Below are 13831 nucleotides of genomic sequence, written 5' to 3' on the forward strand. Positions count from 1 at the left end.
GAAACTTTCAGCCCTGGTGTTTCCAATCTATAAAATGAGTTAATTGTTTTCTAGAATGTCTTCGGAATGCTTAGTTCCATTATAATCTGCTTTGTATTTCCATGTTATACATGTGACTTAATATGTAATCTGCAGCTGGGATTACCTATTAGAGTTGTTTGTTTAGTTCTTGCTTTTGCTTCTACTTGCTATCCCCCAATGTATCCGCCACTATGGGGGCAATGGAAGGTTTGGAGAAGGGTCTGTTGCTTCAGGGGCCAGGATACAAGGTAGGGACCACTGCTGCTATTGATTGTCGAGTGGGTCCGGTGAATCGCATTGCTGGGGCAGAATTGCCAGTGGGGCTATTTGTGGGGGTCTCACAAAACCTTCAACTGGAGGGAGAGACATCACTTGGGAAAGCACATGAGTATCAGTAATGCCAGTGACGATCTGAGGAGACAGAGTAGGGGGCCAAGGAGGTGACTGGGCATGGAGGCTGTTGGCCATTTTTCCACCATGAGAGAAAATGTCAAGGAAGGCCACTCCAAGGAGGGGAGAGGAGAATGTAGGTGGCAATAAACATCTCCTCCCTTCCCCTTTTCCAGTCTGATGCCAGGTGGATGGAGGAGGTTCAGCCCCAGATGAACAGTATAGGTCCACACTTGTAATACAGTTGGAGTTTGCATCATGTATGGACAGCATATGGGGCTGTAAGCACATGGGATAGCTCTACACCAGGTCTGTACAACTTTGGCCCTCCAATCAGCGGTGGAGCAGGACCGCCAGCTGCCTGTGTGCGGCCGCAGTGGATGCCTCACTGACCCCACCCCGAGTCTGACGTAAGACGCGGGGCTAGCCATGCCCTGCACATCTACGTCAGATGTGGGGGGCGGGGTCTGGCTCCTGAATGGAGCCTTGCTGCGCGACCCCTTCGGGAGTTAAACTAAGGCTGCTGCTGCTTTCGCCTGTGCTGCGAATGCAGTGGCAGCCTTTTAACTCCTGAAAGGGCCGCGCAGCCCCTTCAGGATCTACTTAGGCTGGCGCTGTATTGGCAGCGCAGCCACGAACACAGCACCAATCTTAGTTTAACTCCCGAAGGGGCTTTGTGGCTCCCGCTCAGGAGCTAAACTAGCACCCCCATGTCTGACGTCTGAATGCGGGGGGCGTGTCGGGGCCGCAAAGCACGGCCCGGGTTCTTTGAACCCATTCGCCCAATGATAGCTCCGCCCCTGCCTCCAATTATTTTTAGACTACAGCTCCTAGCATCCCCAGTGGCCAACAGTCAGGGATAACGGAAGTTGTATTCCAATATCTGCAAGAGGGCCAAAGTTGTGCAGCTCTGCTCTGCACCTTTAGAGTTCTTGTGGCTCTTTAACCACTACTAGCCGCTGCCTCCATATTCACAGGCGCCACTGTTTGTACTGCTCGACTCTGCCCCAGACCTCTTCAGACTCCTCCTCTATCCTTTCTGAGTCTGGCCCTTGAGCCTGCCAGGGCTCCCTCCAGTCCAGACCCCACCCAAGCAGCCAAGTTCACTTCAAAAACTGGACCTGGGTGTGCAGGCCCTTCAAATGCGTGGTGCAGCTAGGAAGTGTACTTCTGTAACTGCATTCAACAGTGAATGTACCTGTGTGCAGCGCACTGTGCACTCGTTCTACGCGTGGTGGACACAGCGCCGCGTGAATGGCCCAATATCATGTCCAAATCCTGCTGGGGTGGGGAGCGGGGGGGGAATTGAGTTTCGTCTGACAAGGCTACCTACCCGCTGAACGTCCTCGCCATTGAGAAGCTCCTTTTGCAGGCAACACTCGGCCACCTGGTCAGCCCTCAGCGTCTCGACGAGGGCGGGGGAGAAGAGCTGCACTAAGAAGCTGCCCGTGTCGCCGACCGCCTCCAGGGAAGGCGAGGGCAGCGCGTCCAGGCTGGGGTCTACATAGCAGGCCACTCCAAAGCCCCCGTGCACCAGCGCGTCGTGGAACTCCTGGCACAAGCCCGGCGGGCGGCGGGGGGCGTCCTCCAGGGCGCGCAGAAGCAGCTCCGCGGCATCCACATCCCCCGTGGCCTTTTGCGCAGCTTTTATGCGATCTCTTACTTCGTTACACAGGCAAGGCATCATGTCCAGCACTGGCAGCACCCGGATGTGGTTCTTGATCCTCCCTCTGAAGCAAGAAATCAGGTAGAGGATGGACTCGTCGTGGGACGGCGAAGCGGCCGCTGCCATGGTGCTTCGGGCACCGCGGTTCTTGCCTTCGCCTTCTTGCGGCCAGGGGCTCCACACACGCTCGGCTGGGGAAGTTTTGCGCGGCTCTGTCGCGAGTGGGGTAGGGCTTGCTCTCTCTTTCTCCTCTCACTCCAGGGATCTCAGCGCCTGCGATTCCTTCTTCAGCAGGAGAGTGTTGCTCTCGCTTTGAGAAAAACAAACAAACCAACAAAATATCCTAAATCTCTCTCACAGACGTGTCTGTTTAGGTTTACTTCTGAAGGATCTGTCGTTTCCGAATCCGGTTTTGGCACTAATCAGGCGCCTCCGCCAGCTGCTTTTTATAGGAGTTTAGTTTCAGTTTCTATTCCTGCGGAGAATTCGGTTTCCAAATGTAAATCAGGAAGGATCTGCTTTCCTTTTTTTCACAAGAGTCCTCACCTCTGAGGCTTTTTGTTTATCCCCTGCACACCTTGTACAAACTGATGCAATTCTTTGTAGAAACGCAGTTACGTCATTTTATAACTATTACAAGTTTTTACACCACCCTTTCTCCAAAGAGCTCAGAGTGGTGTACATGCCCTCCCACTTACCCACTCACAACAACCCTGCGAGATAGGGTAGTGGCTGGCCCAAAGTCACCCAATTTGCTTCTTCACTCAGTGGAAGTTTGAACCTGGTCAAACCATACCACACTGTCCTTATCTCATTATGGAATCATAGAATGTTAGAGTTAGAAGGGACCCCTGAGATCTTCTAGTCCACTCCCTGCTCAGTGCAGGAAACCCATGATTACAACACTTTCTGTCTTCCTTGATCCCCGGTCTCCCTGATTTCTTTTTCCAACTCAAGATCAGCCTCAGCATTTTGATCAGGAGGGCAATAGCATGCCCCAAGTAATAAAATACTTGTTAGGCTTAGTATAACCACCCATAATTATTCTGTGAAGGAGTCTGGGTCTCCAAAATTGGTTGGATTCTATGCCCTCTTTGATAGACAGAGCTATATCACTCCTAATATGGCCTTTTTATTTATTTATTTATTTATTTATTTAAATTTATATACTGCCCTTCCAAAATGGCTCAGGGCGGTTTACAACAAGGTAAAAACAATTAAAACAAGTTAACAGTTAAAATCAAGCTATAAAAACAGAATAAAACCAATTAAACAATTCAAACAGCTAAAAAAAAACCCTGGAGAACCAGGGCAGCAATTTTAAACAGTTTTTCAATCATTTAAAAGCCCTGGAAGGCCAGGCCAAACAGATAGGTTTTGTATCCAGAATAAATGTACCCCCCCCCCCGACACACACACACACCCGGCTGTTTTTCTCTGTTCTACCAGGGCACTGTCCAGATTGTGCGCTACCACAGAATCACACTGTATCCCTTAAGTGTGCTTCCGCACTGCCTTCCTTGAACTGTAAGCAAGATGCCGTTCACATTTCCGATGCCACCTTTTGAATTTTGTTGATGTGTTGTAGTCCTATAATATCGCATATTGCATCACAGAAAAATAGTTATATTTCCCAGTTGTAGCTTACAACGGATTTCAACTGCGGCTTGCATTCAGCACACAAAACGTTGCCGTTTACAAGGCTCACTATCTGGAAAACACCCAGGTTTCCGTTATGCCCATGATATCTGGAGGGGTGTGTGTGTGTGCACATTCCATCTCCTCCCCTCCCCTCCCCTTCTCTTTGTGTGGGAGTGTTTGGGCTAGTTCTGGGCTCTGCCAGGGTGTTTGGGCTAGCTCTGGGCTCCTCTCCCTCCCTTTGGTTGCTTGCCCTTCCCAATCGTTTTAACACCGATCACCTGAGACAATTTGCCTATTGTCAGTTTGTGTGAGAAACATCTGATTGGGCTTTCCCCCCAGCTTTTTGGCCCTTAAAAGAAGGAAGGATGGGCTGGAGGTGCAGCCTCTGGTGCAGATAGGTGGCTACCAAAGGGGGCTAGCCTTTGGTGTAGCCGGGGTGGGGCGGCTGAGGCCAATTTACCATCTTGGATTTCTTTCCTCATAGCGCCAGGTTTCTTTTTACTGTCTGGCTATTCACAGCTATGTGTTGGGGCTCTGATGAAGGCGTGGGAATGGGGGGGCACTTCTGGGGGTCCTGGCGCAGCTATTGCAGTAGTGGTGGAGAATAGAAAATTTAGAGAGGCAAGAGTGTGGGCAGAAGGGAGGGAGGGAGAGTGGGGCAGGAGAGAGAAGGGAACAGCCAGCCCCAAAGAGTGAGCCGCAATAGCGGTCTACTAGCGCCCGTTAATTTAACGGGCTTAAATTCACTAGTTCTTATATATAATGATAATTTCCAGTTTCATAGTCTGGCTTGTTTGTAAACCCCAGTTAGCAGAAATCTGGGTTCGCTGAGTTCAGACATCACAGAAAATCCCAGATTATTTTAGATGAGGACTGGAAGTTTAAGGCTTCTTCCACTTAATTAGATAATTAATTAGATACAGTTTTAATTGTGTTTTAATAGTTTTAACTTTTTAATTTTTATTGTTGAAATGTTTTAATCTTTTATTGGCTGTTTTTGTTTTGTAAACTGCCCAGAGAACTTGTGTTGTGGGCAGTATAGAAATGTATTAAATAAATAAATAGTGCATAAAGTGAAGGGGGAGCGCATGTTCTCTAGATGTGTTCTGAACATTGCACAGAACCAGCATTAAACCTGTTGCCACAAGACTCCTGAACTGAGTCACTATGATGGGTTACATTTCTATAACACCTCTTATATCCTGTGCCTTTCATTTTCTTTTACCTTTTTGAATAGAGAAATATCCCTAGGAAGTGTTTGTTGCTAAGCAGTTATACCTAGACTTGGACACTGTCATTGTTATAGCACCCTGTCAATAAATAAGAGCTGCAACTTGGCAAAGACTACCAAACCACAGATGCCCATCTTGAAGGGAGTTGTCTTTACTTTCCCAAACCAAGGCCTCTGCGTTTGATTATGCAAGAGCCCACAGGTTTTACCTGAAATAGATTTCCCTCAAATGTATGTTGACACAGCTATTCTGATCTGATCACATTACATAAGAACATAGGAAGCTGCCTTATACCAAGTCAGACTATTGGTCCATCTAGCTCAGTATTGTCCACCCAGACTGACAGCGGCTTCTCCAAGGTTACAGGCGGGATTTTCTCTCACCCATATCTTGTAGATACCATGGAGGGAACAGGGAGGGAATCAAGCATCAATTCTCAGCTTCTACCTGGTTGCACCAGAAGGAATGGTGAAACACTAAGGTCCCCTCCATTGGCATAGTGGGTTCCAACTGCCACTTGGCTCATCCCTTCCCATGTTCCCAGAAGTGCCTCCTGAAATAACTCTGGATTTGTAGCCATACCAAGGAAGCTAAAGAGGACACAGAAATCCAAACAACAAACTCACTAAAATGTTTCAGTGGTTCAGCTGCCAGCAAGATTTATATGTTCTCTCAATGTTTGATCTAAGATCGTAAATAAACAACTAACTAACTATGTTCTCTCATCATCTTTAGGGCGCCAATTGGTACTCAGTCAGGAACAAATGTAGATGCAATTCAGATAACAGACTTTAGCCTAGTGGTGTAGGTGCGGCCCAGATCCATGTTTAATGTGATATTTATTTATTTATTTAAAAGTATTTTGTTTTGTAAGCTGCTGTGGACCAGTTTGGGTGATGCTGTGTCTGCCAGCCTGACCACACATGCTAAGGGTGTGTGCATGCTGTGAGGTATGCCCCTTCCTGGCATGCTGGGCTCTTCCATTAATCCCTGGAGGAAGGGTTTATTTAATAATAATACTAATAATAATTCGATTTCTATACCGCCCTTCCAAAAATGGCTCAGGGCGGTTTACACAGAGAAATAATAAATAAATAAGATGGATCCCTGTCCCCAAAGGGCTCACAATCTAAAAGAAACATAAGATAGACACCAGCAACAGTCACTGGAGGGATGCTGTGCTGGGGGTGGATAGGGCCAGTTACTCTCCCCCTGCTAAATAAAGAGAATCACCACGTTAAAAGGTGCCTCTTTGCCAAGTTAGCAGGGGGTTGAACTGCTAACTGTATTTGAACTGCTCTTCTACATGCACTACAAATACTAGTTTAAACCAGCATTTGTAATGCATGTTGAAGGGCAGTTTGAGCAAATCATCCCACATGTGGATTAGCGAATGGTGCCTTGGTGCTGCAGCACAACAATGGGGGAACGGACTTGCACGCACAGCAAGTATATGTCTTTACTCTGTGTGGGTGGCCAGCAGACGAGGTATCATTCAAACCTGTCCCTTGAGAGGTTTTAAAGTCAAAAGGTAGGGGTGCAAATCCATTAATTAAAACATATTCCTGAACCTACCATTCTAGGAGAGCTTGATGGGAAAGCACCTCCCACTCATGCTCTATTTGTTTTTAATTGAGATAGATAGATAGATAGATAGATAGATAGATAGATAGATAGATAGATAGATAGATAGATGAGTTGTCCATGTATCATTCTAAAGTCGTTTCTAAAATCAAACAGAACAGGTTTCCTGATGTGCACATCAGTGGGAAGGAAGGAAGGAGAATGTGGGGCTGTTCTTCTGGATAGCCACACCCCCTGACATGCCAGCTAGCCACACGCCATTGAACTCATTCTGAGTAGACATGCATACTATTGCACTGTGTGTTTTCTTTGGATGAGGGACACCAGAGGCATTTGGGGCATTTGCAGTAATGCTTTGTGTTTTGTATAGAAGCAGAGCCTGCTGGAAGCAAGCACACACCTAAAACAGACAGTATATCTGCTAACCTTTGGACCAGATTCCAGAGAGCAATGTGATGGTTACACCCCACTTTTTAGTTAACTAAGAGAGCTCTCAGCTGAGCTCTGTCTCGCTCTTTCCTTTTTGCTTATTTCTTTCTGTCTATAAGTTGCACATTCCAAAATGGCAATTTCTCTCTAACAGAGAAAGCACTAGTCTGAGACTCCACTCCTGCAGGTGAATTACGCATGCAGTAAATCATCCCCTACTTGGAGCACTGCTAGGTACTTAAAAGATCTGGGTCCTGAGGCCATAACCCACCCATCTGTGGGCGCCCCCTCTCACCACCACCCCCGTTGCTAATTTAACCTTTTCATGCTCTCTATCCAATGCTTTCCCCCCCAGGTTTTAAAGCTATCATTCACCAATGCATCCTTCAGTGTCAGGCAGCATGGAAGTCTGGGGCATGGAAGAATTGATCTGGGATACATGCCTAGGTGTCACCTTAAGTGGCGCAGCAGGGAAATGCTTGACTAACAAGCAGAAGGTTGCCGGTTCGAATCCCCACTGGTAACACCTATATCGGGGAGCAGGGATATAGGAAGATGCTGAAAGGCATCATCTCATACTGCATGGAAGGAGGAAGGGCCGTCCCTAGGGGGTGCGGGGCTGGGGGCGAATCAGCATGTGCAGGGCCTCCTTAACATTTAATATGATTACAGAATCATACTGACTGATGACATACTATGTAAATAGTGTGAGTAGTGTGTGTGTGAGTGAGTGAGGTTTTTGGACATGTTCAACCAGCTTGGACATATAGTGCATTTGAAAGGAAAAATGTTGAGAGCACAACACATACCCCTTGCCTCACATTTCTCACTCAGACCTTCTGGATGGCAAACTTGACCTCCCCCCACTTTCTCTCATTCCCTATACACTACAGTGTACGTACAGTGTACCTATATACTGCAGAAGGAAAAGCCACCAATTTGATTTCAAACAGGACAGCAGAAAAAGACAATTATGTAAGTTATTTATATATGAGCGATTGTTACAAGCACAAAGCAAATAAAATTATAACTAGAAACATGTTGAGAAAGAACCATTTTCTCATATATTTTGCTATTTAAGCCATTTTGAGAATGCTGTTGCTACAATAGATAAATATTTTAATAAGGAAAACAAATAAACCACACACACGGACCAGATTAGAGCTATAAGCAACACTCAACAACCAGCACACGGTAAACCAAGTCAGGAACAAGAACAAATCCATTTTGTTAGAGCATTTTTTCCCCTTCCCTATTATTCTTTTTGCAGTTTTTAATACTTGTGTACTGACTAATTTCCTCACAAGAAGGTATATTGTTGGGATGGGGAGGCTTTTTTCCAGAAATTGAGATTTTCAAGTGGGGGTAGTGGGATTTCTGCTTCTCTCACAGGGGAAACAAATCACAAACAAAGCAAACAGTGAGAGAAAGGTTGGTTTTTAAAAAAAATGTTTTACTTTCCTGGAGGGAGACAAGCCCACAGCCAGCTTCTTTCCATGTCCCAGCAAGCAGGAAGCCAGGAGGAGGACAGAGGAGCTGCAGCAGTTCCTCTGTCCTCCTCCTGGCTTCCTGCTTGCTCTAAAATTACAGTACTGTACTTTCAAATGCTGGCCCAAGCAGGGAAAGAGCACAAGAGTCCAGAAGAATGAATCAGGTGGCAGCAGCTGCTCCTGCTGGACAGGAGGACTAGCAGCAGGAAGGGAAGTTGATCCTTTTTCCTTTTTTTTTAAAAACTCTGCTACTGGGAACTGCCGATTTGGAGATCAATCCACAGCAGGGGATGCAACTGAACCCTTGCACACTCACCCCTGCTTCTGCCCCTGCTGCTTGTTCTGTATTTGCTGGGCTGCTGGGGCTCTTGAGTGGGAATCAGGGACTGGGGAGAGCTTCTTCAAAGGAGAGCTTCAGGAAGGCCTGCAAGCAGGGAGGCCTCTGGAAGCCCCACCCACCGCCGAACAGCTGAGAGTCAGGGCAATGAGGGAGCTGTAGCAGCCCGCAGAGAGCCTTTCATTAGCAGGCAAGATTGCACAGGGCTGACCCTGAGGGCTCCTGCGGTACTACAGGTCTGCCGGGCAGGGGGAGAAAGATAGATTTCTTCAGGGCAGGCTGCTCCAGTGCAGGGCCTGTCCCGGCTCAGGGTGATCGCCCCAGTTGCCCCGCCCTAAGGACAGCCCTGGGAGGAGGCAATGGTCAACCCCTCCTGTATTCTACCAAAGACAACCACAGGGCTCTGTGGGCGCCAGGAGTCGAAATCGACTTGACGGCACACTTTACCTTTACTTTACATGCCTAGGTGGCCCAGTACTGTCCTTGCCCCTGCCCGTAACCATTAGCTCCCATTGGGGGAATGACAACAAACCATCTCTGACTTTTAGGAAGCAACAAGCTTTAGAAAAGATGGTCTGGCAGCAGCCCTAATAATACATTGGCCCTGTGGCTGCCTTTTTCACATTGTTTTGGCAGTTTACAGCCTGATCCAAAATCCATTTAGCTGACAGAAAATCCAACTTTCAATAGAACTTCATAGTAAATGTGCTTAGAACTGCAGCTAAGGTTTCCAAAACAAATGTCACGATTCAGACTTATAAGATGATGATGATGATGATTGATGATACAACTGTGTTAGCTGCCCCATAACAAATTGTTCTAGCAGTTAAAAAAGGGGGGGGGAGCAATTGGCCTCCAAATACCTTTTAAACTGCAGCATAAGGTCTTTTGATTACCAGATTTCATCATTTTCCGTTTCATCTTCCCTTTTTGCAGTTTGGTTTCATTTCATAATGCCTAGAGACTTTAAGGTCATCATTCACAGAAATGAAATCCCTGGTGGCTAGGGAGGGTTGAGGGGAAGGCAGGAGTATACCTCCCTTCCTCCACATGATTGTCTTGCTCCCATCGCTGTGCATACCATCTCCGTTGTGGTGAGCAGCGTAGCATTCTGGAGGCCGGGGAAATGCTGCCTGGCCTCCAAAAAACCCACAATGCACCACACGAGGAATCAGGCACTCTGGGCACCATGAGTTAGGCACTCTAGGCATCTGGCTCTGTGTCAGCTCGGGGTGCATGCAGCCCAAGTATTCACACGACCGTTTACCTGGGTAGAAGGGTGTGCTCGTGCCCTTCTACCCAGGAAAACAGTCAGGTTTAAAAAAAAACAGGGCTACCTGGGAGGGCAGTGCCAGGATCAAGGACAATCCCAGCGCTTCACACGAGCAGCCCTACCCAAGTCGGGCTGCCCAAGCCTGGGTAGGGCTGCTTGTGTGAACAGCCTTAAAGTTTCCTCCTCATTTACAAAGGGGGGTTTGGGAGCGGTAACTCAGGTATAAAGTAGAGGCTGATAACCTATACTTTATGCTGCCTCAAGGACATTTCTGAAAGAATGTTTCTAAATCATTGCATCACATTTCCAAGCACATGACCTGTGTATGCTTTAGATCAAAGATTCACCATCTAGAATACACACAAAATATCCCTAATAAGAAAGGAAAAAAGAAATGGTTAGTGCTGAGCACATGGATTGTTTGGCTTTATTGCATGAGCCATCTGGAGTGGTTACTTCCAGAGGCGCTCTTACCCCTGGACCTTGGGGCTCTGGTCTGTGGACACAGCAGAGGAGGCCTCCAAATGCCCTGGGGAGGGGGCTACCCAAACGGCCCACCACCACCCCACGCCCGCCCCACCGATCTTTGACATTTTCACTACCATGTGCATGGCTGCCAGGGGTGTGTGGGGTGAGCTGAGCAGGCCGTGGTGGGGGCACAGCGGCTGGTGGGCATGTCCATTTGGGCCTCGAGCACCGGCGAGAGCCTCCAGTGTGCCTGCGCAGTGCAAGAGCAGAGCATGTGTGCTGGAGGCTCTCGCCAGTGCTGAAAGCCCGGATGGACAGGCCCACCAGCTGTTTTGCCCGCCACCGCTACCATGGCCTGCTTGGCTCACCTCCAAACCCCCCCCCCCCATGGAGGCCGTGCACATGGCAGTGAAAATGTCAAAGATCGGCATGGCGGGGCAGCAACAGGGTGGCAGCAGGCTTCCGGGGAGGCCCCCCAAATGCAGATTTCTTTCCCCCCTTTTAGAATTTTTTTTGGGGGGATCACAGTGGGGGGCCCCCTCTGAAGCCCTTCCGGACCAGGCTCCAAAGTTACTTAGGTGCACCACTGGTTACTTCACACATTATATTCAATGCAAGTGCAGTGTATGCACTTGTGGATCTGTACACACATACAATTATTCACACATTATGGTCAACAGATTTACACTTTTTGTAGTACAGTTTTTGTCTGTACCGTACATTGGAGGGAGCTATATCCAGGTTAACATTTAAAACGTATACATGTACAGTCATTCCCACAAAAGACATTTGTATGCACATACAATGTACTGTCTGAATAGGGTCTATTCTTACAGTAGTGATGTCATAGTAGGGCTGATTTCAGCTTTGTAGGCTCCACCTTTTCTGGACTAGAATCCATTTTTAAAATTTCCAAAGCAAGAGTGTATCCTTGTGATCTCACAACAACGATGGCATATCTCATTGGTGTTGAGTGTTCCTCTCGCTTAAGGACATTTGAAGTGCTTTGCAGGTTCACCTGCCTGCCCGCCTGCCCACAATGCTGCCTGATTGACTAAAGGACTGATTTGCTGCACTGCTGCAGCTTCCTGGGCAGAAGTCAAGTGGGCAGGGCCTGTCTCCTGGCTGGTCTCTGGCTTGCTTTCCTCCCCACCCCACCCCCCCACCCCCGCTTAGTGTGCTGTGTCCCTGCCCCTTCCTTGCTTCCCTCTGCTCTGTTACTGCTGCAGCTGCTCAGATGGGAGCCTCCATCCTGGTTTCTTGAATGGCCAGACTTCAAAATAAGCGGTGCTCACAACTATTGGCTTGGATGCAGTCGGGCCTGGTTAGTCTCGGATGGAAGCTCCTCACAGCACCGTTAAAAGCTGCCTCTTGGAGAGACAGAGAGGTTGGTTGACCCTGAGGATTGCAACAAGAGAGGAAGAGTAGGTGTTGTTGGGCAGGCTCCAAGCTTCTTAACCTTTTTCCTTTTCCCACATTATCCCTGGTGGCGCAGTGGTAAAAAACTGCCGCCCTGTAACCAGAAGGTTACAAGTTCGATCCTGACCAGGGGCTCAAGGTTGACTCAGCCTTCCATCCTTCCGAGGTCGGTAAAATGAGTACCCAGAATGTTGGGGGCAATATGCTAAATCATTGTAAAACCGCTTAGAGAGCTTCCAGCTATAGAGCGGTATATAAATGTAAGTGCTATTGCTATCCCCAAACCAGTGCAAGCTAGTCATTCACTGGTAATCTACGTGGGCTAGTCATTTGACCTGGTGAATGAGCAGCCTGCACAGCTCAAGTTAAAGCCAGGACTCCACACTAGTTGGCTGGAGGGGGCATCAGAGAAGCTTTCTCTAGGGTGCCAAAAACTCTAGGGCCATCCTTGGGGCTCACAGTGCTTGCTTCATACTAGGGGAGTACTATGAGCCCCTAGGACTCTATTTTGAAGTCTGGAAATATGTGGCCCATTGATGTCTCAAGTAACATCATAATTTAATTACTGTGACCAATCCACATCTGAATCTTTCCTTTTTCAGGTCTCTAGCCATGGTTCAACTCTCTTATTCCATTTGCAGTGCTAAAATCTAAAACCACTAAGACAGGGATTCTCAATGTGTGGGTTCCCAGATGTAATTGGACTTCAACTCCCATAATTCCCAACCAAAGGCTACTGGGGCTGGGGATTATGGGAGCTGAAGTCCGATAACATCTGGGGACCCACACGTTGAGAAACCCTGCACTAAGATCTTCTTTGACTGAAGGCTGTTTTAATTATATGTAACAGGTGCTCTAAAACCTGGCAACTGCAAGGAACCTTCAACTCCAGTCTTTTCCATGGAGGACTCTTGTTTCTGATTGGTGGTACTACATACCAATGAGGCTGTGACAAACATTTCTGTAACAACCCAATGAGCCCATTCTTATGATTGGAGAATGGACAGGGCGAGGGGAAGAAGCCACAAAAAGCTTACCTCCCCCACAGATGATCCTATCAATGTTGCTGGGTGGCCGGATTGGCTGCCCAGATGATTGCTGGCTTCTCCTGGGAGCAGCAAAGTTTTGGGGCCAGGAGTTTCCATAATGTGCGCATTGCATTATGGAGAGCCTCCCAATAATGTGCTTCGTGCGGCACTGACACACAAGCATTTAGCCCACTTTTTCGGTTCCCTCGCATCCAAAACCCAGACTAAGTGGCAGGCTGCCTAAGCAGGCTTGCTGCCATGCCGCCAGGAGTCGTGCGGCTCCTGGCAGTACATACATGCACCGAAAACCAAGCTGAGCTTCCTTAGCCCAGTTTTCAGTCCGTGTGTGAATGGTTTCAATATTTCACCAATTGCTCCATCAACATAACAGCCGCCTCAGAGCATGCTTTTGTATTATTACAAGTCCAGCCTGATAAATTCCTTCATACTTGCATCTTGTGGCTTCTTAACCTTTCTTTATAAAATGACACAAAATTTGTGCAACAAAAATCAATAGCTAGGACATCTCTTTGTATTGCCCGGTTCCCAAGATCTGGTGAAAGGTTTGTTGGATTCCATGTGAGGTAGCAGGGGCTCTCTTTCTCTCTGAAACATTAGGCGGCTAGTAGTTTTAGCTTTGAGGTTTAGTTATGGGTGTTAACTCTGTTCTGGATTAGGATTAACCCCTGCTTATTGAGCAAAGAGGCAAAATGATGATTCAAAATGTTGACTGAGGGAAGATCAACCAGCCCTGTTCAGCTCCAGTACAGCATCTCTCCAGTGGCTGTTGCTGGTGTCTACCTTATGTTTCTTTTTATACTGAGCCCTTTTGGGATAGGTAGCCATATTATTT

At 47.7% G+C, this 13831-nt stretch overlaps 1 protein-coding gene across 2 annotated transcripts in view; it reads right to left on the reverse strand.

Moving 5' to 3' along the window:
- IFIH1 (interferon induced with helicase C domain 1) overlaps positions 1 to 8443 on the reverse strand; it is a 56725-nt gene extending 48282 nt beyond the window's left edge. The window contains exons 1-2 of one of the 2 annotated variants that reach the window (XM_053285283.1): positions 8421 to 8443; positions 1745 to 2387 (exon numbers count right to left, since the gene is read on the reverse strand). In XM_053285283.1, the coding sequence (XP_053141258.1) occupies positions 1745 to 2203 (459 nt within the window). In that variant the 5' untranslated portion in view covers positions 2204 to 2387; positions 8421 to 8443. Of the gene's footprint in view, positions 1 to 1744; positions 2388 to 5397; positions 6055 to 8420 lie in introns of those variants that run through there. The other variant, XM_053285282.1, reaches the window with a different exon arrangement.
- Positions 8444 to 13831: the final 5388 nt, after the last annotated feature.

This window comes from Hemicordylus capensis, chromosome 1 (genome assembly GCF_027244095.1).
Source record: "Hemicordylus capensis ecotype Gifberg chromosome 1, rHemCap1.1.pri, whole genome shotgun sequence".
Classification (NCBI taxonomy): domain Eukaryota; kingdom Metazoa; phylum Chordata; class Lepidosauria; order Squamata; family Cordylidae; genus Hemicordylus; species Hemicordylus capensis.